At 36.6% G+C, this 24,047-nt stretch overlaps 2 protein-coding genes across 6 annotated transcripts; one reads left to right on the top strand and one right to left on the bottom strand.

The window, feature by feature from the left end:
- The first annotated feature begins 254 nt into the window (after positions 1-254).
- LOC129278541 (genetic suppressor element 1-like) lies at positions 255-12,982 on the top strand. Its single transcript, XM_054914691.2, has 11 exons — positions 255-593; positions 1,251-1,420; positions 2,331-2,533; positions 2,925-3,028; positions 4,201-5,072; positions 5,368-5,580; positions 6,090-6,200; positions 6,708-7,289; positions 7,662-7,961; positions 8,501-8,604; positions 9,145-12,982. Exons 1-11 carry the CDS (start codon positions 520-522, stop codon positions 9,250-9,252), a joined length of 2,841 nt encoding a protein of 946 aa, XP_054770666.2. The 5' UTR covers positions 255-519; the 3' UTR covers positions 9,253-12,982.
- Positions 12,983-15,762: 2,780 nt separating this feature from the next.
- On the bottom strand, positions 15,763-23,464 carry LOC129254115 (DNA replication complex GINS protein PSF2-like). Of its 5 annotated transcripts, none has more exons than XM_064095001.1 (6): positions 23,210-23,293; positions 22,320-22,382; positions 20,495-21,165; positions 19,859-19,958; positions 18,684-18,810; positions 15,763-17,891 (listed from the first exon to the last, which is right to left on the bottom strand). In XM_064095001.1, the coding sequence occupies exons 3-6, from the start codon at positions 20,697-20,699 to the stop codon at positions 17,766-17,768; spliced, it is 558 nt and encodes a 185-aa protein (XP_063951071.1). In that variant the 5' UTR covers positions 20,700-21,165; positions 22,320-22,382; positions 23,210-23,293; the 3' UTR covers positions 15,763-17,765. The 5 variants fall into 5 exon arrangements, with proteins under 5 accessions (XP_063951071.1, XP_063951070.1, XP_063951069.1 ...); XM_064095000.1 differs by having other exon boundaries at positions 22,320-22,435; XM_064094999.1 differs by having other exon boundaries at positions 22,320-22,485.
- Between the last annotated feature and the right edge of the window lie 583 nt (positions 23,465-24,047).

Raw genomic sequence — 24,047 nt, forward strand, 5'->3', positions numbered from 1 at the left:
TCCTTCCCTAACTATTGACTTGTTCAAGCCCCCCCCCCTTCTTCAGTCCTTACCATCTGAACATATTATCATTGATTATTTTGAAATCCAGATGATGATCCAGTATGTTTAAGTCATTGCGTTCATTCATAATTGTTTCCAACTCTCTTTCCCAGTGTCCAGTCTCTGTTTGTTTTGGATAAAGATAACAATGCATGATAGAGTGTACAGAACTTGGCACCATTGCGCAAAGTTTGGAATAATTGAGACCCACCGACGACCAGTTTCTTTCATTTCCATTGGCTTTGTACACAAACCACTCGGTTCCAGTCGACAACAGGTTAAATAACTCCTTTACCATTTTCTCATTTTCCCTTTCGTCACCACAGACCTGAAGAGCATTTTGAGCGGTATGCTTCCTACCCCGGTCTGCGGCCTCCGTTCCTCCCCCTGGGGTCACCCCACGCACCCCTGTTCCCCCATCCAGCCATCAGCCCCCTCTTCACAGGGCTACGCTACCCAGCGGACCTTCAAGCCGCCATGCAGATGCCTCACCTCTCGCCCGGTGCTATGTCGTTTGGGGGACTCGGTAACCCCATCACTGCAGCAGAAAGGTACACTTTCACTTTTGTTTTAATAATTGTTTAGTCTTTTCCCACATTTAGTACGATTTCATGATATTTGTTCTAAACAGCAGTTGCTCCCTTGGAAAATTTGCAAGAATCACCTCAAGCCTAAGACTTTATATAATCCTTTTCCTCATATGGTTTTAAAGCTAAATGAAAGTAGTTGCAGTAAAACACTGATTTCGTGAGAAAGTCTGTCAAGCAAGGTTAAGTATCACTATATCATTGTGGATCTAGATCTGGTACAGTTACATAAACTGAACTTTGTGAAATCATAAAATCTAAGATGAAAAAATGTCCAAGTAGAAAATGTCCGGTCATATCCGAAGTCTTACAATTTAATCTCATGATTGTATTGTCCATGAGCTCAAAATAGCTTTTTTCATAACAACCAAAATATTGAATCTTGATTCAAAATCATTGGAAAAAATCAAATTTGTTGTTCATTTATTTGTTTCCAAAATATGATGAGAATATGATTTTATATTTTTTACCTTGCAATTTATTTCAATCTCTTATAATCTTCTATATAACCTTTACCATAAAGAACTGTAAGTAATATCTTCAAAGATCAAATTTGGAAATTTCCGTCTTGTGCACATTGTCTTTCACAAGGGATATATACTTGTATTTATTTCATCACAGAGAAAAGGTGCTACAGGAGCAACAACGAGAGAGGGAACGAGAGCGACGGGCGGAGGAGTTGAGGTTGGAGCAGAGCCGAGAGAGGAGTAGAAGCGAACGGGATTCAGGGTCTCTCCATCATGACAGGGGTAGAGCCGATGAGAGGAGGTACTCCAGCAGTCCAGCAAGAGGTACATTCCTTTGATGATGATCGTAATGATGGTGGTGTTGACATTGATGGTGGTGGTGATGACATTGATGGTGGTGGTGACGACATTGATGGTGGTGGTGATGACATTGATGGTGGTGGTGATGACATTGATGGTGGTGATGATGACATTGATTGTGGGTGTGATGACATTGATGGTAGTGGTGACGACATTGATGGTGGTGGTGGTGACATTGATGGTGGTGGTGATGACATTGATGGTGGTGGTGATGACATTGATGGTGGTTGTGAGGATGGTGATCATGATGGACAAGTCGGATGATGGGATGCATTACGATGATGCGATGAAGATGATGATGCTATTGCTAGATCGGGGACCTATAAAACAAAGAATAGCGGTCGTTCTTGCATTTGATTTGTATGCTTCATTGCATGTAATGATCTATGAAATCAAACGTAAAAATCAGATCTAGAACAAGCGCTATGGTTTGTGCTACAGGTCCACGTTAGTGGTGGTGATGGGGTGAATGAAGGGGAGGAAGACAAGGTGGAAGGGAGGAGAGGGGGAAGGAGGAAGGGGAGGAGGGGGAGGGGAGGAGGAGGGGGTAGGGGAGGGGAGGAGGAGGTGGAGGAGGGAAGCAGTGAAATGGAGAGGGATGGGAGAAGAGGGAGGATATTGCTATTGATTCACAATGAAATTTGGACATCTCTCTAATCCATTCATAATCTGCATTTGGAATGTACATATGAAAAGGACCTCCCTGATTTCTCTCTCTAATCCATTCATAATCTGCATTTGGAATGTACATATGAAAAGGACCTCACTGATTTCTCAGTAATTTTTCTTTAAAGATGATTGAAATGGCAGGTCTGGTCGAAGTTCTCGTTATAATTATTTTTATTTGGTCTTCTCTCTTCTCCATCGTCTTTAGATTCCTCAGGTTCCCGACGACCCCAGTCGCATTCCTCGGTGGGGTCCAGCAAACACTCTCCCCAGGACCAAGGCCCCCTACCCCTCCTGAAGAAGGCAGACAGGGAGGACAGGTGGAGTGACAAACACCGTCATACACCCCGTAGCGGACGGGAGGACCATCACCACAATCAGGAATCCCCTACCAATTACTCCCAGCACAGAGTAAGTCTTGGCTGCATAAGCTTTCAGGACAGTTATGAATGAATTTGTGATTTGACTCAACAAGTCTTGATAAGGTTCATAGCCTGATAAATTTTAGATGCAATTTTTTGTAAAGTTAAGATGCACACAGACATTATGTAGTTTCCACAAATATTATTTTATTCTTTATCTAAAAATCTGATGAGATAAAAGTGAGTCAAGATCAGAAAAATCATGAATCCATCTAACTGTAAATAAGATTTATGTCCCGATTTTCAGACTGATATAACTGTTGCCAATTTGATCAGTATTAAATCCAATACAGAATGGCTTTTATAGTCAAGCTGGTGCAAATAATCTTTATCATCTATGAAGATAGGTAATACATCTTTTATTTTTTTATTTGTTACAGGATATACCTTCCCATGATGCTACACGTTACCTGTCAGACAGGGAGCGTAAAGCTCACCACGAGAGGGAGCTATTACTACAACAAGACAGGAAGATTGCTGAAAGGTAAGAAGAAACAAATAAAACGTGTCATAAATGGAAATAGTCGAATTAAATTGTATTTGCAATTACATCTGTCTGTAAAGAATGCGCAAGGCAAGAATGAAAGTGGTTGTTAAAGGCAGGTGAGTTTTATGGACAGGTTCCTTAAAGAACTCGTTGACCCCAAGAAAAAGTAGATTTGAATAAAAATTTTAAAATAAAAACACGCTTAAAACTGAAAATTTCATCAAAATCGGATGTAAAATAAGAAAGTTATGACATTTTTACAGTTTCGCTTAATTTCACAAAACAGTTATATGCTCATCCTGGTCTGTATGCAAATAAGGGGAATGATGACATGACCAACTCACTATTTCTAATGCATTCTGATATATGAAATATGAAATAATGAGATTATCTGATTATTGTCAGGTGAAATAATCAGATTATCTGATTATTGTCAGGTGAGAAAGATTTTATTCCTCCCTGAAAATGTTAATTTACATGTAGCATTGTTATAACATTTTATGGATCAGCCAATTTGGTCCTAATTGTCAAATCTGTAAAAATTGAAATATCGTATAATCCAAACAATAAAAAACAAAAGAAATAGTGAGTGAGGGACATCATTGACTTTTTCATTTGCATATCACTGAGTTGTGCATATAACTGTTTTGTGAAAAATAAGCGAAACTTTAAATGTCATAACTTTCTTGTTTTGCATTCGATTTTTATGAAAGTTTCAGTGTTATGCTTTTTTTTATCTTCATTGATTCAAGTCAAATGTTTTTCTGGGGTGGACTTGACCTTTAAGTACATGTTTCGATTAACTACCTGAAGGAAGCATTTAAATGTCTTTACTAGTATGACAGGTGGTAGTGTCTAAAATAGTCTTGACTTTGAATAAGAGCATGCATTATTTCAGGATGTGGTATTATAGTGGCTCAGTTTTTAAATCCTTTTAAAAAGATGTAATACCACGTTGTAAAGCAGTGAAGTGATTGAATCTTGCACTAGAAAATGATTTCAGTGGCAATGAAATTATGTTTAATGAATTACTTAAGAATTTGTTTTTTTTTAACTGGAATCCAGCTACTTTGATAAAGTAGTTGAATTATGTGACTTATTGAAATAAGATTACAGATTACGAAAATGTTTACATTTTTTTACTGGACTATTTTGATTAATTTTTTCAGGCATGAAGCTGAACACAGGGAGAGACAGAGAGAAGAGCATTCCAGTCACCATCCACCTCCCTTGACCTCTCTACATGGGTCATCCCACTTATCAGCGCATGTATCATCCCATGGATCGACCCATGGGTCAACCCACGGGTCAACCCATGGGTCAACCCACGGGTCATCTCATGGATCATCCCACGGGTCATCTCATGGATCATCCCACGGGTCATCCGCCCATGGCTTGCCACACCCCACCACCCACGAGGGTCACAACAAGCACAGTGCTTACAACAATCATAGAACAGTGGATTATGAACGCTTGCCCCCGTCAAGAACGTTACATAACGATAGCAAACATGCGGAACGAATCCCCAGCGATCACAGACGGTTACAGCAAACTCATAGTGCCAGCAGTGGTAGCAGCAGCAACAGTAATAGCAAATCAGGTAGCCATGTACCTCTTAATTCAAATGTGGAGGACAAAGACCCGTTGCGCCATGCACAGACTCTCTTGAAGAACCAGGCGCAGTTGGGACCGTATGACTTAAGCCACCCGCACGCCGAGTTCACCCGACATTTCCACGAGTTCTACCGCAATCAGCATATACGGGACGCCCTCCCGGGTCACATGAACCGTTCGAACTCTGATCCGGCCATCAGTAAGCTGGATCTGGAGGAGAAAAGGAAGGGTGAGGAGAGGCGTAATGGCGTCTATGCCTCGAGTGAGAGCGAATCGGACAGTGAGGAGGAGCTGGAAGATAAGCAGGAGCGGTATCGTAGACGGATGATGCGCATCATCAAACGTTCGAGACTGAAGATGGATAGCAATGAGAAGAAGTTTGGATTCCTCAATACCATTGGATTGATTACACATAAAGACAGGAGAGGTAACAATTGTATTTCTTTATTATTAAATGTTAATATTGGAAAATCGACCTTGGAAATGTGTTTATCAGTAGCAGTAAAATGAGAAGAAACATATCCCCAAATTTGCCCCCCCCCCCAAAAAAAAAAGAAGATTTTCTGGACATGAATTCTGAAAGAGTCCTCATCTAAATGCATCACATGACAAAATCAGATGATGGCTTATTTATCCACTGGAGGGATATTCTTTTATCCAAGTTTTTTTTTTAATGATGCCGATAATCATTCTTCCTTTTCCAAACTCATTGCTTTTTACAGAAGTGCGACGAGAGCAGAGGCGGAAGAGGAGGCGGATCTACGGGGAGGACCTGCCCCCTGCCAAGGTATCCAAGGTGGCTCCCCAGCCCCCTGTCTTACCCCCTGCTGCACCCCTTACCCAGGATGACTTTCAGAAGGAGCTCAATTACCCTCACAAGTGCCGCTTTCTTCGTATCTTTGGTCTGGACACTCTCACGCAGGAAAAGAGACAAGGTGAGGACACTGATGAACTGATCAGATAAACTATTTGAGAACATCATGTCAATTCTTGTACATACATTCCCTGTGATTTTGTTTCTCTGTCAAAATGCTGTGAACCTCTGGCGTCCTGCGGATTTCTGTTGTAAATCCTGTCTAGTATAGTCACAAAGATATACAAGAAAAGTCAAAAGAAGCAATGTGTCGTGACCTGATATTGTTTGTTCTCTATTTCAAGGTTAGGCTTCAGTTATTGATCCTGTTCCACAAAACTTTCTATTGTTTGTTGCCATCAGTTGGAGGCGTTCATTCAATCCTTAAACTTGCTGCTTTGCTTTGCTTTGCAGTTGATGTTAATTGAACGATTTTGTACAACAGGCCATCCATGCTTATCTACCTGTTATGTATTATCAACCCAACTCGTTATAGTGGAAGGAATCTGGCTACTTTAGGTTTTATATTTAGAGATGTTTACTTCAAGAACATCTGTTGATATTGTCCTATTTCTTCTGTAACACTTTCAGCCATGGCCAATGCTAAGAAAGCTGTAGAAGCCGATAGAGAAAGAAAGGTGAAAAGAGACACAAAAGATGGTGATGCACCACAGCCTAACAGTGCCGACGCCCACAGCCCAGGTAGGTACCATTACGTTATTTGCTAGTTTTGTCACCTGATCCTGACATTAACAAGCAACACTGGTAGTCTTCTTTTCCTACTGCTATTTTTGTAGCGAAAGCTCAGTCAGTAGAGCGGGGGTTTCGCATCCCGATGACCTGGGTTGGATTCCCACTTTGTTAAGGCATTAATCCTTATTACCAGGTCCCTCGGAGAGGACTTTAAGCTGCCGGTCCTCTGGTTGCTTGCTTACAAGCATTCATGCTTTCTTTAATAGCAATCAGGTAAAAAATCACCACCATTTACCATTACTTTTTGTGGCTATGTTGTGTAAAGAATTGATATGATCACTGCAGGGTATTCTCTACATAAGGAGATGGTATCCTTAATGAAATATGTTGTCAAAAGCTTGACAATACTAAATTGATATGTTAATTAGTTGTGTGCAGTGTGGGGATTTTACTAGCTCTGACGTGAGTTCGATGAATACGTTTCTAAACAAAGTCTTCGGGTTTCATCCGATTTAGCAATGGATGCAGTGCTCCAACGGCGGTTGCAGGAGGGCAAAGAGGGTTCTCCTTACATCAACTCTCACCCTGGTCTGCAGACCCCACTCAACCACCTCCAGATCGACGACAAATCGTCCACCGCACCTGTACCTCCAGGAACAGTCCCGGGTTCCACTGCTGGAGCAGCGCCCCAAACAACCAATCACAATGCACATTCCCCGAGCACCGATGACTCCTCGACATCATCAACACCGGGTACCGCCTCCAATAACAACCAACAGCTACTGAAAACGGCGCCTCCGGTAGGTGGTGGTAGCATGTTACCGACGAAGGCCGTAGATGGTGTGCAGCTGAAGAAGGAAATCAAGCAAGAGGTTATGAATGGAGAACTGGCTAGCTACCGTCGGAGGTCGGACGTTACATCATCTTCGTCGTCGTCATCAACGTCGGAGACTGTGCTGAAGCAGCCGTCACCGTTCACCATCTCGTCATTCCTCAACACCTCGAGGCAAAATTCAACCCCCATCTCAGATGGTTTTGCTCAGGAGTTCCATCAATCGGTGCTGAGATCTACTCAGGAGAAACTCAATCAAAAGAAAGGTATGTGATGTAGATGATGGAAGCTGGATGTGAAAGTGGTAAATTCAAGATGGACTTAAAAATGTGATAGAAAAAAAATCAAAATCTTTTCTTTTTTCCCAAGATTTGTAGGGTCGTTAAGATTCAAAACACAGTCTTCTTTAAAATGGCAATTACAAGTTGTTTATTTGATCTTTTCAACTTTGGTGATATTTATAAGGCGGAAGAGGCTTACAGATCACCACATAGCCCTGAATAGGATTGTTGGATAGTGAAGTGATAATGATTGAATTGAAAGGGGAGAAAAAGAAACATGAATTTTTCATAGTTCTGATCAGGAAGGATATAGGGATGCTGTAAAATTCAAAAACTTGTTTCTCTTTCTCTTTCCAGGTGCAAGTTCAAACTCGTCTCAGAACGATTCAGCAGCTAAACGTGACTATCACACCATTCCACCAACGTCATCCTCATCATCGTCATCGTCATCAACCTCCAGCAGGCATCACCTCCATCATCACCACCACCATCAGCCTTCACCCACGCCATCGTCATCCTCCTTGTCATCATCGATGTTGCCATCTGTTCCATCAACACAGCATAATAGCAGACACAAGCCTATGATAATGAACAATCGTCTCTACTCCTGGCCTGGATGGGAGGTCGTCTCAGAGTCGTACCATAGATACTTGGCAGGTGCGAGTACAACTCATTATGAAGTTAAATCATAAAAATAAAGAATTATGAATATTTGATTAACACACACTCCACGACTGAATCTTTAAAAAATGTTTGTTCACACTTTTGATGAAGTGCTTGTGAAACGCCTTGAGAATGTTTCAGCATGTGTGAACATACCTTGACAAATATTCACATATATTTTTCATTGAGCCCTTTCCCTGAGATAATCCGATCTGTGGTCTATGCAAAAAGTGAGTTATTCTCAAATCAAATGCTCTCAAACGATTACTTAATCATTAAAATTTTAACAAATTATTGTGAAATTTAATTAGCTTTTGTTCACACATTCTATGACAAAATGTTCTGTTTTGTCCATACTTTAGATAAAAGTGCAGATTAACATTTTAATGTTGTTTTAAGAATGTGTAAACAAACCACATTAAAATTCTTCACATATGTTATTCATAATTTTTGGGTGTCCATGTAATGCAGCCAATCATATCCCTTGATTTCGATAACTATTGTATGGTTATTGTTTTTTTCTCTTGCCTCAGAGCAAAGATCTGAGCAATCAGTGCTCCTTGAACACTTAACTGGCCTTACACATCACAATGCAGAACTCAATGGCAATGCTGAATTACTTGCTAGGAGGAAAAATGTAAGTGAATTTACAATTCTCTGTTTATTCACATTCCATCTGTTTTGTAGAGGTTAATATACTAAAGATAAATGCCTTACATAACTGGTGCTTACTTCATTTATGTTGTAAAAGCAAAAGGGAATTAGGCGCAGACAGAAATGAAATATTTGTTTTTTATTTGTTTTATAAGATATTTTACAATTTTTCTATGGTGATTCAGGAGAGTCATGAAGAGCAATTGTCCAGATTTGTTCATTCAATTATTATGCTGTTATGTTTGACACTGACAACATCAAATCTGAAGTTATATCGGGCAATGTGATTTGTTGTCCTGCTCAGGGGGTGGAGTACTTTGAGCACCATCGATTTAGGTAGTTGCATACTTGTAATATATATTTTTTGTTGATGACATTGTTGTCATCATCGTCATTTTTCTCTAGATCGTCATCATTGTTGACCCCAAATTTGTTTGTCAACCATGTACCTCTGTATTGCAATTCCTCACTCGGTGCCTTAACCATGTTTTCCCTTTTCTCTTTGACCCTCCTTGGTTCACAGGAGCTTACGGAGCGCATGTACGAGATGCAGCGAGAATACGAGAATTACATGCGAGAAATGCACCTACTCAGGCAGAGAACAATGGACCTAGATAAGGCTACTAAATGACCTTTGCCCCTTGTACGGTGACTGGCTGGCTGACCTAGCGGCAGTGAGAGGGTACCGCTACCTCTTTCTTCTCGTAACAGTAACGAGGGTCGAGAGTGAAAGAAGAGGGTAAAATAAAGCCTTGCTGAGGACGTTTGCAATCTCATTTGATGGTGCATTGATCCGAGTTGGATGTATTTAGTGTGCAGAGATTCATATATCAGACTTCTGAATGTTCCATTCCTGCGTTAGCCTGTAGTCTTCGTTCTTCAATCCAGCATTGATTTCTGTAGTTCGTAGCTAGTCGAGATGATAGGAGTGAGCTGTATGATATTCGATGAAACAGCAAACAGGTCAGATGGGTGAAAGATTCAAAATACAGCTTTATGCAGTTGCAATGTTTTAGGCTAGAGGTGTCATGATTGCCTGTGGACGTGACAGGTGAACGAGTTATTGGATATGGAGAAGAGAAACTTCATCGAGGAAACAAGTTTAGGGATGCAACAAATCTGCAATGCATAAAGATCCATTGATGCATGGATTAAGGTTTCGTCATTCAGAAAAGTATTCTTGCTCAATCCATGAAGAATTCATGATACAGTGTACTTTAGGAGCAGAATTTCGGAAGTTTGAATATTTTCTTAATATTTTCATGAACTTTTTAACAGATTATCATATTTAAAGCTGGGGGGTCAGGGATCGGATGATTTGTTTAAAATCCCTATAAGGTTTTACATAAATGCATTAAGGTCATTCATAACTCCAAATAAATCAAGTCATTACTTATTCTAAATCATGTTAATTGTGACAACAGAATTGACTTCTAAATTTCTATTTTGGTACTTGAATGATCATGGTAGAACTTTGTGTATAATTGAAGTCCAGAGATAATTTTTACAGAAATTGTAGTGTTACAAGAAACTTGTATGTTTACTAAAGATGATAAATTCAATGTATAGAATTGACTACATTAAATATTTAGCATTAAATAAGTGGACCAAGATCATTCTAATTAAAATTCTGACTCCTTACTGAAATGATGAACTTTCCTGTCTTTTTTTTTTCAAACCCTGAATTGCAGCTGTTAAATTTGTGATTTTTTTTTTCATTTATTTTTTACTAAAAATGAATACTGCAGTTAGATTCTTTACATGCCAAAAGAAAATACCTGCAACTAAAAAGCGTTAACCATATGATAGACAAGCCTGACCTGGAATTGATATTTTCCATTGTCATTATATCCTCTTTTAATAGATTTCAATCGATTTTTTTTTCATCTCACTTTTGGAATACTTGTTTCAAAGAATTTATTTCATTAAAATTGAAAAGAAATCAATATCAAGAAAATGTCTGCAGTCAGAAGTATTGTACAAATGGACATTAATGTTAATGTTGCAGACCTATGCGATGAAGTGTCTTTTGTTAATGAAGTTACTGTGAGCAATGCATATAGAGCTGCATGGTGTAATTGAATGGAAGGCCAGAAACATCACACATATATTTCTATTTATTCTGTGACTCGATATGCTGTCTTGAATATATTTGTCCGGCGAGCAGGGATATTTCTATTTATTTTATTTATACACTCAATTAAGTTATGATTTGTCTGCATTAGATTCTTTGTGTTTTTGGCAGCTTGTCTTTATATAGGGTAGCAATGTCCATATTAGTTTACCATTTTTCTTTACACTGAAATGATGTTATTTCAGGATAAAAGTATTATTGCTGATTTAGTGCCTAACACTTACCTTATCAATGGATACACAATTATACAAAATATTGGACTTCCTGATCAGTTTTGTAATTATTTTTCTTTTATCAAATAATAAGGAAAGGAATTGAAAATAGAATATAAAAACATGGTTGGATTCCTCCTCGGTGTGTTTCTGAAATCTATATAAGAATATATTTGATTGATACCATTTCCCCTTGGTTTTTGTTCTTTTCCAAATAATAATAAAACCTATCAAGCTCCATACTAGATTCTTCATGGTAGTGTTACAAAAAGCGGAAGTTTTTACTTTTACTACTTCTTAAAAATTCCTTACTCATTAGTGGCTTGGATTTTGAAGACCCTTTACAAACTCTATACTAAGTGCTGCTACCTTTTTCAAAGTTAGAACATTTGTTTAAGGGAAGGTACCGGTAAGTATGACTTTACCCTTTTAGTTAAAACAAGAAACTTAGGTACATGTACATGTCTTGATTTCATGCAAGCGATTTTCTATCTTTCTAATTGTTATGTATCCAACTTCTCTTTCGTCGTCCCTTATTGTTATTATTAAAATTAAGAATATTTTATAAGATTTTGAAGCAAAGTGCAATCATGTATCATACATTTCACTTCATGTTCTTATCTACTATTATCCATTGTTGGATTTAAATGTTGTTTTTCTGAGATGGTAAAAAAAAATCTTTCATTATTTATTTAAATATGACACTTCCCCCACCCACATAGAATTTTTGCACCAACTTTTGTGTTTTGTATGTTGAAATGCACATTCAGTGCACCTGGTTAAGACTTATTATTCATTTATTTTATTTTTATGCTTTTGGGGGAGATTTGCTGTTTGTAAATTTGTAAATATGGCAGTTTTTATAACTCAAAGCATTTTTTGTCATTGCATAGTTCCCTCGTGTATGTGGCAATATATGTATACATGTGTATAGATATGTACATTTGCATATATATATTGTCATATTGGCAGTTTTATACTTTGGATTTCATATTCAGTAGATTTTTCTAGTTTTACACAATTAACCATGAAAATGAGCAATTATAAATGTTAAATATATAGAACTTTTATGTTTGATGATCATGTGATATCTTTAAACAAGACAATCTCTCTATCAAACTTTTAGTATAAATACCTCGATCTATCCATCTAGGTATATGCACGTGAGAATTACAATCTTTGGTAATATTATCAAACATTTCTTTTCACCTTTATGGCCATTAATCACAATTCTTGGGAAACTATCTCAGCCCAATTTCCATGAGAAAATAATCTTTTTCAACTTACAATTGCACTTCAGTTTTAGAAATTTATGGTGTTGAAATAATTTAGTAATATGAGGACCAAAAATAAGTGTCAACAGTGGACCAACTCTTCCTTTATTCTCCCTTCTATTTTGTGTAATTCCATGCCCACCTAAGAAGTAGATCCATGCAGTTCGGGGGGGGGGGGGGGCTGTATATTTCTTTTTCAATATATGTATCTGACATTTAGCAGCAAAAACTGTTCAAATCCATTGTTGTGTACACTCTGATAAAATCTGTTTTGTCTTTCGTTTTAAGTTTATTTTCACACAGGGTAATGTTTATCCAATCCAGTCTGCTTTTTTTTCTGGAAAAAAAATGTATCCAAATTATAATATAAAGAGAACTAAAAAAATAATCAATTCAACTGTCAGTTCTTACTAAAAACATGCTATAATGTTATACTTAATACATAGTTGTAAATTCCCAAACCGAAGCTGGTTTATTTGTTGAATTAGTCATTTTGACATTAAAGATATGAAAATGGCTACCTGAAATTATGTTGCAAGTCAATTCATTCTTTTTTAAATTAATGTATTCTATCAGTTGACTTAAAATCTGTACAATGCAAATGAAACATTATTAAATCATGAAGTATATATATATATATATATGTCGATTCGAGAGTTAATTTGCAACCTCATCTTGATAAATTAAGAAGACAAAAGGAAGATTTTTTTTATATATTGAAAGCCTCATTCACTGATGTTTCTCTTGATTAAAACAAACCTTGTATAATGTGACTAGCAAACATGTGTGCAAGTGTATGATAGGTTTATTTTTTTTCTTTTATTTTTTATTCTTGCGTTCAATCAAAAATAAAAATATCTGTACTTATTGTGCATTGTTGTCTTTGGAAGTAGTGTAAATTTATGATCTCATATGATATGAAGCACATGACTTTAACGAATGGTTACAACTGTAAATAACACATTTTAGAAGAGACAAATTCTATCACATGATTTGAATGTGATTTTAATTGAAATTGGATGTTAATGAAAGTAGACACAAACTATGTGTAGGTCATGTACATTTCCATTTATTTGTAAATCTTTCAAGATTTTTTTTTTCCTAGTGTGGTTTAACTTAATAAATTGGTTGAGTATAATGTAGTGTGAGAGAGAGAGAGAGAGAAAGAGAGAGTATGCAAGAGAGAAAGATAAAGTGCACAGATTATCAGTATGAGGAAATGTCCAATGTGTCTTGTTTTTGTTTCCTCTTCAAATTTTAGGACCGAAATGTTATTTATTCCATGTTTTTTTTGTGTTTTGTGATGAATTAGACATTTGTGATGTCTTTACCTAGTTTTTCTTTGATTACTCTTCTTGCAAGAGTCTTAGAGTGCATTGTAGTTGTGTAAGATTATCTTTCCTTTTTGTCTCTCAACCTTCTTTTTGGTTTGTTTTTGTTTTGTTTTCTTTATTCCAAAGATATGTTTCTTGAGGAATAAAAAAATTGCAATCACTCGTACATGCCATGTCCTTTGTATTTATTTGATGTAGCCAAGATTGGTATGAAAGAGAGAATGAAGAGAAAATGTAAGTGCAGACAGAAGCAGAGGGGAAAAATGTAGCCCTGTGTCACCCCAGTTTTCTTTTTACCAGCTCCAACCAGTGATATTTCTGCATTGACTGGATGAATAAGTAAATAAAGAAATACATAAAGAAATTCAGAGTAAAAGAAAACTTTCAAATTTAACCAATTGAACTAAATTTTGTATCAATAATAAAACTAAACTTGATATCGAATTTTGCACCTTTCTCTCAACCAATGGGAAACTGGAATATGATGATATGGTTGCATTCTATATGGGCGTGTCACATTTGTTGTGCCACTTCCAACTCTGTTGGCGTTAGCACCATCTTGGGCAAGCAGCAAAAAAAATCATAGTACTGTAAAAGAATATGGCAGCACCCAGACAGAATGCAATGATATTTTAACATGAATGATAAATTCAAGCAAGAAAATTGAGAAGCGATCCTATTTCCAAAGCCCCACTTGATATACTGTTGTACCATATCAAACTTTGGAAATTTAAGGACAAGTCCAGCCCAACAAGAAGATGATTTGAATAAAAAGAAATATCCAACAAGCATAACACTGAAAATTTCATCAAAATCGGATGTAATATAAGAAAATTATGACATTTTAAAGTTTCGCTTAATTTCACAAAACAGTTATATGCACATCCTGGCTGGTATGCAAATGAGGAGACTATGACGTCATCCACTCACTATTTCTTTTGTATTTTATTATGTCAAATATGAAATATTCTACTTTTCTCGTCATTGGCAAGTGATACGATTAATTCCTCCCTGAACATGTGGCATTAGCATTGTTTAATACTATTGTTTAATACTATATGTTTCAGTCAAGTTGCTCCTTATTGTCAAATCTATAAAAAATGAAATATTGTATAATTCAAACAATAAAAACAAAAGAAATAGTGAGTGATGGACATCATCGACTGACCCACCTAGTTGTGCATATCACTGTTTTGTGAAAAATAAGCGAAATTTTAAAATGTCATAACTTCCTTATTTTACATCCGATTTTGATGATATTTTCAGCACTATACTAGTTTGATTTTTCTCTATTTATTCAAGTCAGCATTTTCCTGGGGTGGACTTGACCTTTAAATTGGATTATGTTCAGTCTTCGGCACTAAATTTCTTTGTTTCAACAGTCTGCCAGTGGCCTGTCAAACTCTACTCTGGCCTAGAAAAATGAAAGAGGGATGATGAAATTGCAAATTACATTGTAAAAGCCAAGTCAGCCTTTGTTCCACACTGAAGTTAAACAAGCAAAGCAGAGAGCAATAAGTAATATATAAAGAAACCACTTTTTTCATTATACGCCAATAATAATATAGGGTATTTATATTGCGCACATATCCACCTTGTTAGGTGCTCAAGGCGCTCCTATATTACCCGGCTAAGCTAGGCGTTCATAGCGCACACAGCTTTTTAAGGAATTACTTCCTACCGGTACCCATTTACCTCACCTGGTTCGAGTGCAGCACATTGTGGATCAGTTTCTTGCCGAAGGAAATTACGCCATGGCTGGGATTTGAACCCACGACCCTCTGTTTCAAAGTCCGAAGACTAATCCACTGGGCCACAACGCTCCACAATGCATGGCATTGACTGAATCGTGAGAAGTGAACTTGCCATTTTGCAAATCACAGGGAAAATTGAAATATTTAGAATCTCACATTAGAACATCGGTATGTCGTCGATCTTAGAACTGAATTTTAAAATGCTGTCAATTACAGCATTTTTTAAAAATTGAAATCATTTCAAAGACTGCAAAATGTAACATTACAGGAATGTTACATTTTGCAGTCATTTGAAGTGATTTCAATTTTTCCTCTTGTTTTTCCATTCTGCCTGTCTAATTTACTAAAATTGAACAGCAGTGATGTTGGGATGGACTTGACCTTTAACAATTATATGAAATATTGGAGATACAATTCAAACTATTGAAAAATATGTATTTACATATATATTTATTAATGATATGAATTTAATCAAGTCATATCGGGAGACATTTTTCTGGTGTTTGGAAGTATAATATACAAGGCAAACATGGCTTGAAGACACATATCTTGAATATTTACATACTGCATATGACGAGATATTACAATTACATTGTAAATTAGTCAATTATTATACACCCTATGGAAGGGTGTTTTATCCAACTCATATGGTATCTATCTGTGGAATTTCTTAGACGAACATGAGACAAGGCAATGCATATCAGCAATGCACACTTTCTGCCACTAAGGCTATTGAGACAATGTATTACACAATAATGAACAAACATATAATTATCCACCTGACTTACATTTAAGGTAAAAATTCATTCATGCCACAAAGGATATTTGGTGCAACATTTTTACTTGAATGTTTCTCCAAAACATTCCGATGCTAAAGTTTATATTGTAGATTCCAGGTTGACGACACAGAAAATGTGTCATATTACAAAAATGTTCATTGTCAATTCGCTTAAAGCAGATATCCATGAAAATATTGCCATATGCTGTCTCATTACACGACAGCGAGGCAGAATAGTCAGTGATTGCCTCTTATGATATCAAATAGGCATTACTTCAGCCTTTGGCACAAGTCAAGTTTTTGCACTCTCACAAACAATTTCCCCTGTTCAATCAAACGTAAATAAATACCATACAAATTTGTATAATTGATATAATTTCAGATAAACTTCATAGAAGTTAACACTGGTAACAATGTTGTCCTACACCATAGTCCTTATATTGTTTGTAAGGGTTGCTGTTTACAGATGTTATGTACATCATATGCGGTTACTTACAGATTGAGACAATTTGTAGGGACAACTCTCCCGTTTGCCATTGACTAGATTATCAAATCTGCTTTTCTGATGCCTCTTGGGATCATTCACCTTTAATGCAGACATATCACTTTGTATTGTTGTGCAGGGAATGGCTGGAGAAGGTGGCCATATGAAACATCAAACTGAAGACACCGATATTAACGGTCAAGTAACACCCTCCCAAATAAAATATTATTTTTCATTAAAATGTTTCTTTAGCAAAATAAGTTAAGTGGATTTTCTTGCACTTTTCTGTGAATATGGGATTTTATTTTGAGTCAGGCATGAGTAAGTAAATCAAAGATCATCACTCTTCTAATATCTAAGGGCAATCTAGCGGATTCTGCAAAGTGTGAATTTAGTTAATTTTATCATTTATCCTTGGAAAGAGTTAATTTGGTAGTCATTCCCAGGCCATATATGGGTTGATTCACTGACAGCTAGAATCAATTTTGAGAAGCAGTAAACCAATCAAACTTTAAAGAATTATTTTATCTCATATGAAATTACTGCCGTTAGAAAATCACTTGTCCAGATATAATTCTCACATCAATTTTTTTAAACTGCTTACACAATGTACAATAATTGTTGGAATGCTGCAAAATACATTTTAAAATAATTTCTGTAAAAATTCTTGTAGCCATTTACAAAGCCTTAGTTTCATCACTATATGCTAGGTTTTATTGTATGAATTTTATTCATATTCAGTATGTTACAGACATGTACACCAAAATTCAATAATATCAGCATGTTGGCACAATTTTACTGAATAGTCGGCTCTGACAATTTCAGTGCAATCACTGGTTTGTTTGGCACCAGTTAGTCTCTTATTACATGTATGTAGCTGTCGAAGAATGACAAATTGTCAGAGATGTCAACATTCAGGAAAGGGTGCCCAGGTGAAGTATGGATAACTTTCTCTCTTTCCAGGCTTTCTGTACGCTCTTTGTGGTATATGACTTTGCCGACGCCTCCATTCATAGATCCTGATCAAATTAGAGGTTCATGGAGGCACTTGATTGCTTCTTCCATAAAAAACAACTCATGCATCATCAGAGCAGTTTGTCATTATTAAACAATCGACTGGGTACCATGTAGCGAATAGTCTCATACGGTGGTCCAAGTCTCTTGACAGGTAGTCTTAGCTGTCTTGAGTAGGACCTGGGCCCGCTGTTAGGAGATTCATGCGTAATGTGTGCATGTGGTCCAGGGCTTCTGTGAGGAATGGTCTTATCGTGTTGATCTCCATCAATGACAAGTTGTCAAGCTGCAAATGAAGTAAAAAGTTTATATGATTACTTCATAGGAACATATTTCTTGTGTTACATCGCAATAATCGTTAAGGTACATGTATTTTTTTACTATAGAGTTCACAAACTAAAGGTAGATTGCAATCAACATGCACTAATTATACTACGCTTAAATTGTACAAAAGTCAAGAAAAAAAGCAATCAGGAACATTAACTAGAAACATTACAATTTAATCAATAGACAGTGAGCAAATCAGAAGTAAGAAAAAAAAAGGTAATGCAAACAACCAAAATAATGTTTGTAATGCTTATTGTAAAGTTTCCATCATATGAGAAGGTGGATATAAGACAACTGATTGTATATAATAAAGATAAATATATTTAGAAATCAGAAAACATTAACATTTATCGAAGGAAAGTGAATAAAATGATATCACGAAGAATGTCAATGTCTCTCAGCATATTTACAACTTGGTCTTTATGGATTATTAGCTTCACATACAATACAAAAGTCAAGTTTCTTAGAATTCGTCAAATGGCTTTAACTTTCCAAAAACCCATGACACATATATCTATGAAATAAGAAAAAAAAAACAGATAGAAAAAAGACAAGTCCTTGTGAATATTCCCAATATAAATAATTCACTTTTCTGCTAAATGGAAATTTAATGAGTGTAACCTATCATAAAAATGTAACTATAATCTCTTTCCTGTGAAATAAATCTGACATTTTTCATTACCTTTCTTGACAAAAATGTAAATATTTAGGGTGGATGTGGAACAAACCAAAGACGGACGTTTAAACTCACCCTAGCATGTGTTTCCTGGTCTTTGACAAACTTGTCAATACTCTGCCTCAGTTTGGCCATCCTCACATCCCATATATCTTTGATCAACGCGTTTACTTCATCGGCGTTGGGAATGTCATCCGTAGCACTGACAGAGAAGGATAAAAACTTCAAAATACAATTTTTTTCTCACATGTATATATCATCCCTGGAGAAATGCAATAGAATATATTTTTTTCATTTAATTTTTCTTTCATGAGATTTTTTTTTTATTATCTATTTATGATTTGGGGGAGGGGTATGACGTCGATGTATATCACAGACCTGCCAACCTTCTACAACAACAAAAAAGTATTCTTAGAAGGGAAAACAGTATTTTTTGACAAAAAAGAGTATTTTTTTTTTTTTTTTATTTGTTTCAACATAACAATCGCCAGCCTGTGAGATTGGTGGAAAATACATGTGAAATGACTCAACTTGAACACTTGATAATTCACCCTGTTAAACATGCGCTCGTAGGCAAGAATTTACTTGTGCTTTTCATGCAACAAGTTACAGGCCCGGCAGTGATTTTTACCGGTCTGGGACTGTTGTACCGGTGCTATTGTCACGCACTGTGTATAGTACATACTCCTTAATCAGAATTTTTTTTTAAAGTAACAAATCATACAAAAAAGTATTGGTGTATTCATAGCAAAAAAGAGGAACAAATTCTCTAAAAAGGGAAACGGTTGGCATGTCTGATATCATGCAGTGATGAAGGACATGTACAGTGTACATGTATATGCAAGGTACAATCATGTTGACACTTTCCTTTTTGGTTGAACTTTACTACTAAAGAACGAAGTTTTTATTTCACGTGAGTCAATTTTCAAAATTGTTATTTTTTATCCAAAAGGACGTTTTATTGTATTTGGCTAGCATAGAAGCTTTGCTTGATAAATATTCCAGGATTCTGTTGTCAAAGCCGTACACGATCATCACCATGGGAAATCAGCGCCTAGAGTCTAGCTCTGCTATTCAGGCCAGACAAAACTTTATTGAAATACATATACAGACTAATGTTGATAACAGTGGTAATGATAAAGATGAGTGATGATATGATGGTGATGATGATGGTGGTGGTGGTAGTGATTTTGACAAAGATAATAACAGCATTTGCAGCAGCATAATGTTAGTAACTTTTTCAAACTTACTGGCTGAGAAGTAGTTTAGTAACCTCCATATAATGCGGGTTCACCATGGGTTGAAAAACAGCTGAATCCTGCTCTTGTTTCTTCACTTCTTCTAGTTTCTCTAGTAATCAAAATAGAAATTATTTTTGTCATCGTTAAATACATCCATCCACTGGTATTTCCCAATAATTCTGGTGAAGACCAATTTGTTATTTATCTCCCACACATCATAGTGTTCACTTCTTTTTTTTATCATTTTAAATAAATATTATATCCGATTTTCCCTTGTATCAATCAATATTTGTATTTAATGTAAAGGCATGCCATATGTGACAGTCCTAAATGCTCGATATCAGCATCCACCATTATATCTATCATCATATCAAATGAAATCATGACTTTATTGTTAAAATTGCATAGATCTGATCATGTTGAGCCAATAGATAATGAAACAATCCAGTCATCTAGATCTTAGTTCTTATTCAGTTCTGATTTGGAAAAAAATGATATTAGCTGATAAATATAATTGTAATAACTAGCTACATAAACCACCTCACCCCCCCCCCCTCCCTGCACAAACACATATTCCATTCAATTCATTTCACTGTCCCTCTCCCAACCATTCCATCCTCCTATCACCAACCATGAATAACTTACCGACATTCATCCAATCTGGTGGTTGGATCCGGCACTTCTGTCTCTGTTTCAGATTGACAGCCATCCAGAGGGGGACCTTCATGGGTAAACTAGGATTGAACGGTCCAACGTTGCCCGCTATCAAGAAGACTTCATCGTGGGAGAAGTTGGGAACGATCGTGACCTCCTGCTTCTCTGCCAGGAACTCCACTTCAGACGGATCCATACCCACACTGTTCAATTGTTTGGATGAAAGGTCTTATGAGTATGACCTCTCTGATTGAGTGTACACAGCCAATATTTCTCTTCAAATCAGCACCATCTGAGTTGTCTTGCTTCAAGGAATATGCATCAGAGTGCAGTCTCAAGTCTTGATATTCCAATGTTCTTTAGGAAAGTAGGAGCACATCAGCCAATCTAGAACTATAAGTCCCACTTTAATCCTTTATCTGTGCTTGTGTAAAAGTGCACATGACACCTTTAAACTTTCCCTTCCCCCTTTTAAAATTCAAATTCAAGGTTTGTTTTTTTAGATCCGAAACTGACAGGTTAATTTCTTAATTTATCAGTATCATCAAATGAGGTGAGTCTGTCCCTTAGTTCATGAAAGTACATGTAAAGGCCTTGAAAGTTTGTGAAGGCAAAGTGACAAGTTTCCTGTTCTGCGGCCTCTAGTTAGTTGAAAATCAGTCCTGAAACAAGTGAGAGAAAAAAAATACATATTGAACTTAATTCAGTCAAATCAGTTGTTACATATGGGCATAAGTACAAGAAAAAATATGATTATACATTTCAATACATTCAAATTTTTAAGTGGCAGCTCTTACTTTTAAAGTTAGAATAGCCTTAGAACAGTGTCTTTGGTTGAACCCTTCTTCGTAAGAATTATTCAACCTTTTTATGAAGCCGATGGGGGGGGGGGGATACAAAGAAAAGTCCTTAGAAAGACATCAACTTCAGACACATCCTCCAGCTAAGAACAAAACCCAAACAAGATGTTGCTCTTTTCATTTACAAAATACACAAGTTTGACCATTTTCTTGTTGATCTCCATGTCAAAACATACAAAAAGAGACTTTCAGAGTTAAAATAATGCCTTATGCCATAATCCCTATATACTAGCATAGAAGCACTTTAAATCTGGCGAATTGCACTTAGTGCCTAGCCGTAGGCATGAACTTCTTTGCACATCATACGCCACCATCAGCGAAGGGAGAAAATGCATTTTCCAGCACCAATCCGGATAAGGGATTTATCCGGATCTGGGAGACCCAATATTAAATACACGCAGCTGCTGCTTCGATCCCCAGCCAAATTAAGTCACTGTTTTGTCTTTTTTAAATTATTTTTTCCCACTTTTGGTGCATTTCAAGCCAAAACAGAATAGATCTAATAATATTAATATAAAATTATAATCTTTTTTTTTTGGTCCAGTTCTTTTTAGGCTAGCCTGCCTAGGCCTATATTATTTTTGTGAAATAAAGACAAAAATCGATGAGCCCGGCCCCGTCAGGGGGATTTTGCATTATTTACCCCCTAATGGCGGCTGCACAATCGCGAGCCATCTGTGTACGAGGAGAATTTAAACAAATATATAAATGTTTAAAAAACTCCTCGAAACAGACGGCTGCAGCACTCCTAGTACCAATGAGGTCCAACATTACATGTATGGACCTCATAGGCGACATCAGTAGTATTTTGTGTCAGAAATCTTTGTGAAGATGATTATTTTTGTATTTTATCAAAACTACAAGCTATCGTACTGTCTAATCATTACATTTCGATCTCACTAATTGAATACATTGTTAGCAATAAAAAAAATTGAAAGAAATGAAGGGGAACTTACATTTTCACGGCTTTTTCCTGATTTTCTGGGCAACTGCTCTTCTCTTCTGACTCGCGATCGAAGCTGATATGAAGATCACGTGATTCGCGTTCTCGTCAGCTGATCGGTTGGTTATTCTTTTCGTCAGACGTTAATAATATATATTTTATAATGCTAGCATTCATCGCTAATTTAGGTGAAAGAGATTGAAGTTAAACAGCGCCAGGTCGGAATCATAATTATTTTGGAAGAGTGTATTTATACACTCGATCTCATACCTGACGTAGACGGCGCTATTCAACAAATGCACAATCTATTTAAAAATAAAACAGAAAGAACGCCTTGAACACAGGCCAAAATGCCTAACGATTTCTCCGCGGCATTAACAACAATCGTAAAGGGCGCTCCATTTATCAATAAAGATGGATGCTAAGCTGTCTATGGCGACAAAATTTGCCGCAAATATTTACGAAGAATTGTGAGAAATGGTCTGAAAATGCAACAAAAGAACCGGTGAGTACCGATTAAACATTATCAATTTATTTAATAGAACATATTTAATTACTACAATGTAACGATTTCTAGATAATATTGCTTAGTTCTAAGCTAGGGAGGCCCAAACGCGCGTGAGCGGAGTCCCACTTTATTAGCACGGGTAAGTATTGGGGTGTCGCCTAGAGTGGGCTGCAGCTGCCACTTGTGCCAGCGCCAGCTGTCTACTACTAACTTGTTAGGCCTACGCGAATTACAACGAATGGGACCAGGGTAAGTAGTTCACCCAAAGCTTTGATCTTGTCTTGTCATGTCTTTATGAACCTCAGAGTCAGAACTTTTGATTGATCTTAGATTTAAAACAAAAACGAGAAAAGCATTAATCGTATGATCATTCCCAACCAATGCATAATACATACCATGTTAAAATATCTCCCAAACCCATAAATAGAATGGATACAACTTGTCCAAATTCGCTCAATCTAATTTCCCGCTGGTGTATTATTATTTCGCTGTTTCTTCAATCTTCATTCTCTCGATCTCTCTCATGCATCTCGGCGGCTAATTGGCTAAAGCTGCAAAATTTTGGCCGAGTTACTACCTCAGCGAAATCCCATTAAAAGGCGAGGGGAATTTCCGGGGGAATTTCACCCCGACGAAAAGTTTTAGTGATCGAATATCAGAAAAAAAAAAAAAAAAATTGGTAAAGGTTTGAGGACAATCCATCACAGATTTCAAAAAAGGAGAAAAAAGGGGAAAGAGAAGAGAAACGGGATAAGAATAACATAAAGTTAAAGGAGAGGATTTAAGGAATCGGGGAAGAAAAGTGAAGAAAATGAGAGGAGGGGAGAATAACAAAGAGCAAACATTTTCGCTTTTTCTTGTCTCCATATCATAACAAAACTTATGTTAACCCTTCAAGGTTTCATGATAGAAAATTAAAATTATTACATTTTTTCCATAACCTATTATGCATTATCATTATCTTGATTGTCACTGTGGTGAAATCAAATCAAGCAAATGTTGATTTTTTTTTCTCGCACGCTTCGCCCGCTCGCAATATGCTATTGTAAAAAATAAAAAGGCAAACGGGTATTTATATGTTGTTGTTTGTTGGAAATTAATGGCGACCAGTCATATTTGACTATTACCGCCAACTCGTTTGGTCAACTATTATTTTCTTTCTTTTCTTTGACGTGTCCTTTATAATCGTTCCTCTCCTTTCTTTGTTTGTTTTTGTTTTTTGTTTTTTAATAA

This window comes from Lytechinus pictus, chromosome 2, assembly GCF_037042905.1.
Source record: "Lytechinus pictus isolate F3 Inbred chromosome 2, Lp3.0, whole genome shotgun sequence".
Lineage (NCBI taxonomy): Eukaryota > Metazoa > Echinodermata > Echinoidea > Temnopleuroida > Toxopneustidae > Lytechinus > Lytechinus pictus.

Bases quoted from the DNA above. Each gene is read 5' to 3' on its own strand.
- LOC129278541 (XM_054914691.2), top strand. From the start codon at position 520: ATGCAGATGCCTCACCTCTCGCCCGGTGCTATGTCGTTTGGGGGACTC. The intron at 1,421-2,330 runs GTACATTCCTTT...CATCGTCTTTAG, and splicing joins CTCCAGCAGTCCAGCAAGAG to ATTCCTCAGGTTCCCGACGA. The intron at 5,581-6,089 runs GTGAGGACACTG...TAACACTTTCAG, and splicing joins CACGCAGGAAAAGAGACAAG to CCATGGCCAATGCTAAGAAA.
- LOC129254115 (XM_054892569.2), bottom strand. From the start codon at position 20,699: ATGGATCCGTCTGAAGTGGAGTTCCTGGCAGAGAAGCAGGAGGTCACG. The intron at 19,959-20,494 runs GTAAGTTATTCA...TTTGATTACTAG, and splicing joins ACCAGATTGGATGAATGTCG to AGAAACTAGAAGAAGTGAAG. The intron at 17,892-18,683 runs GTGAGTTTAAAC...CTTCATTTGCAG, and splicing joins ACCAGGAAACACATGCTAGG to CTTGACAACTTGTCATTGAT.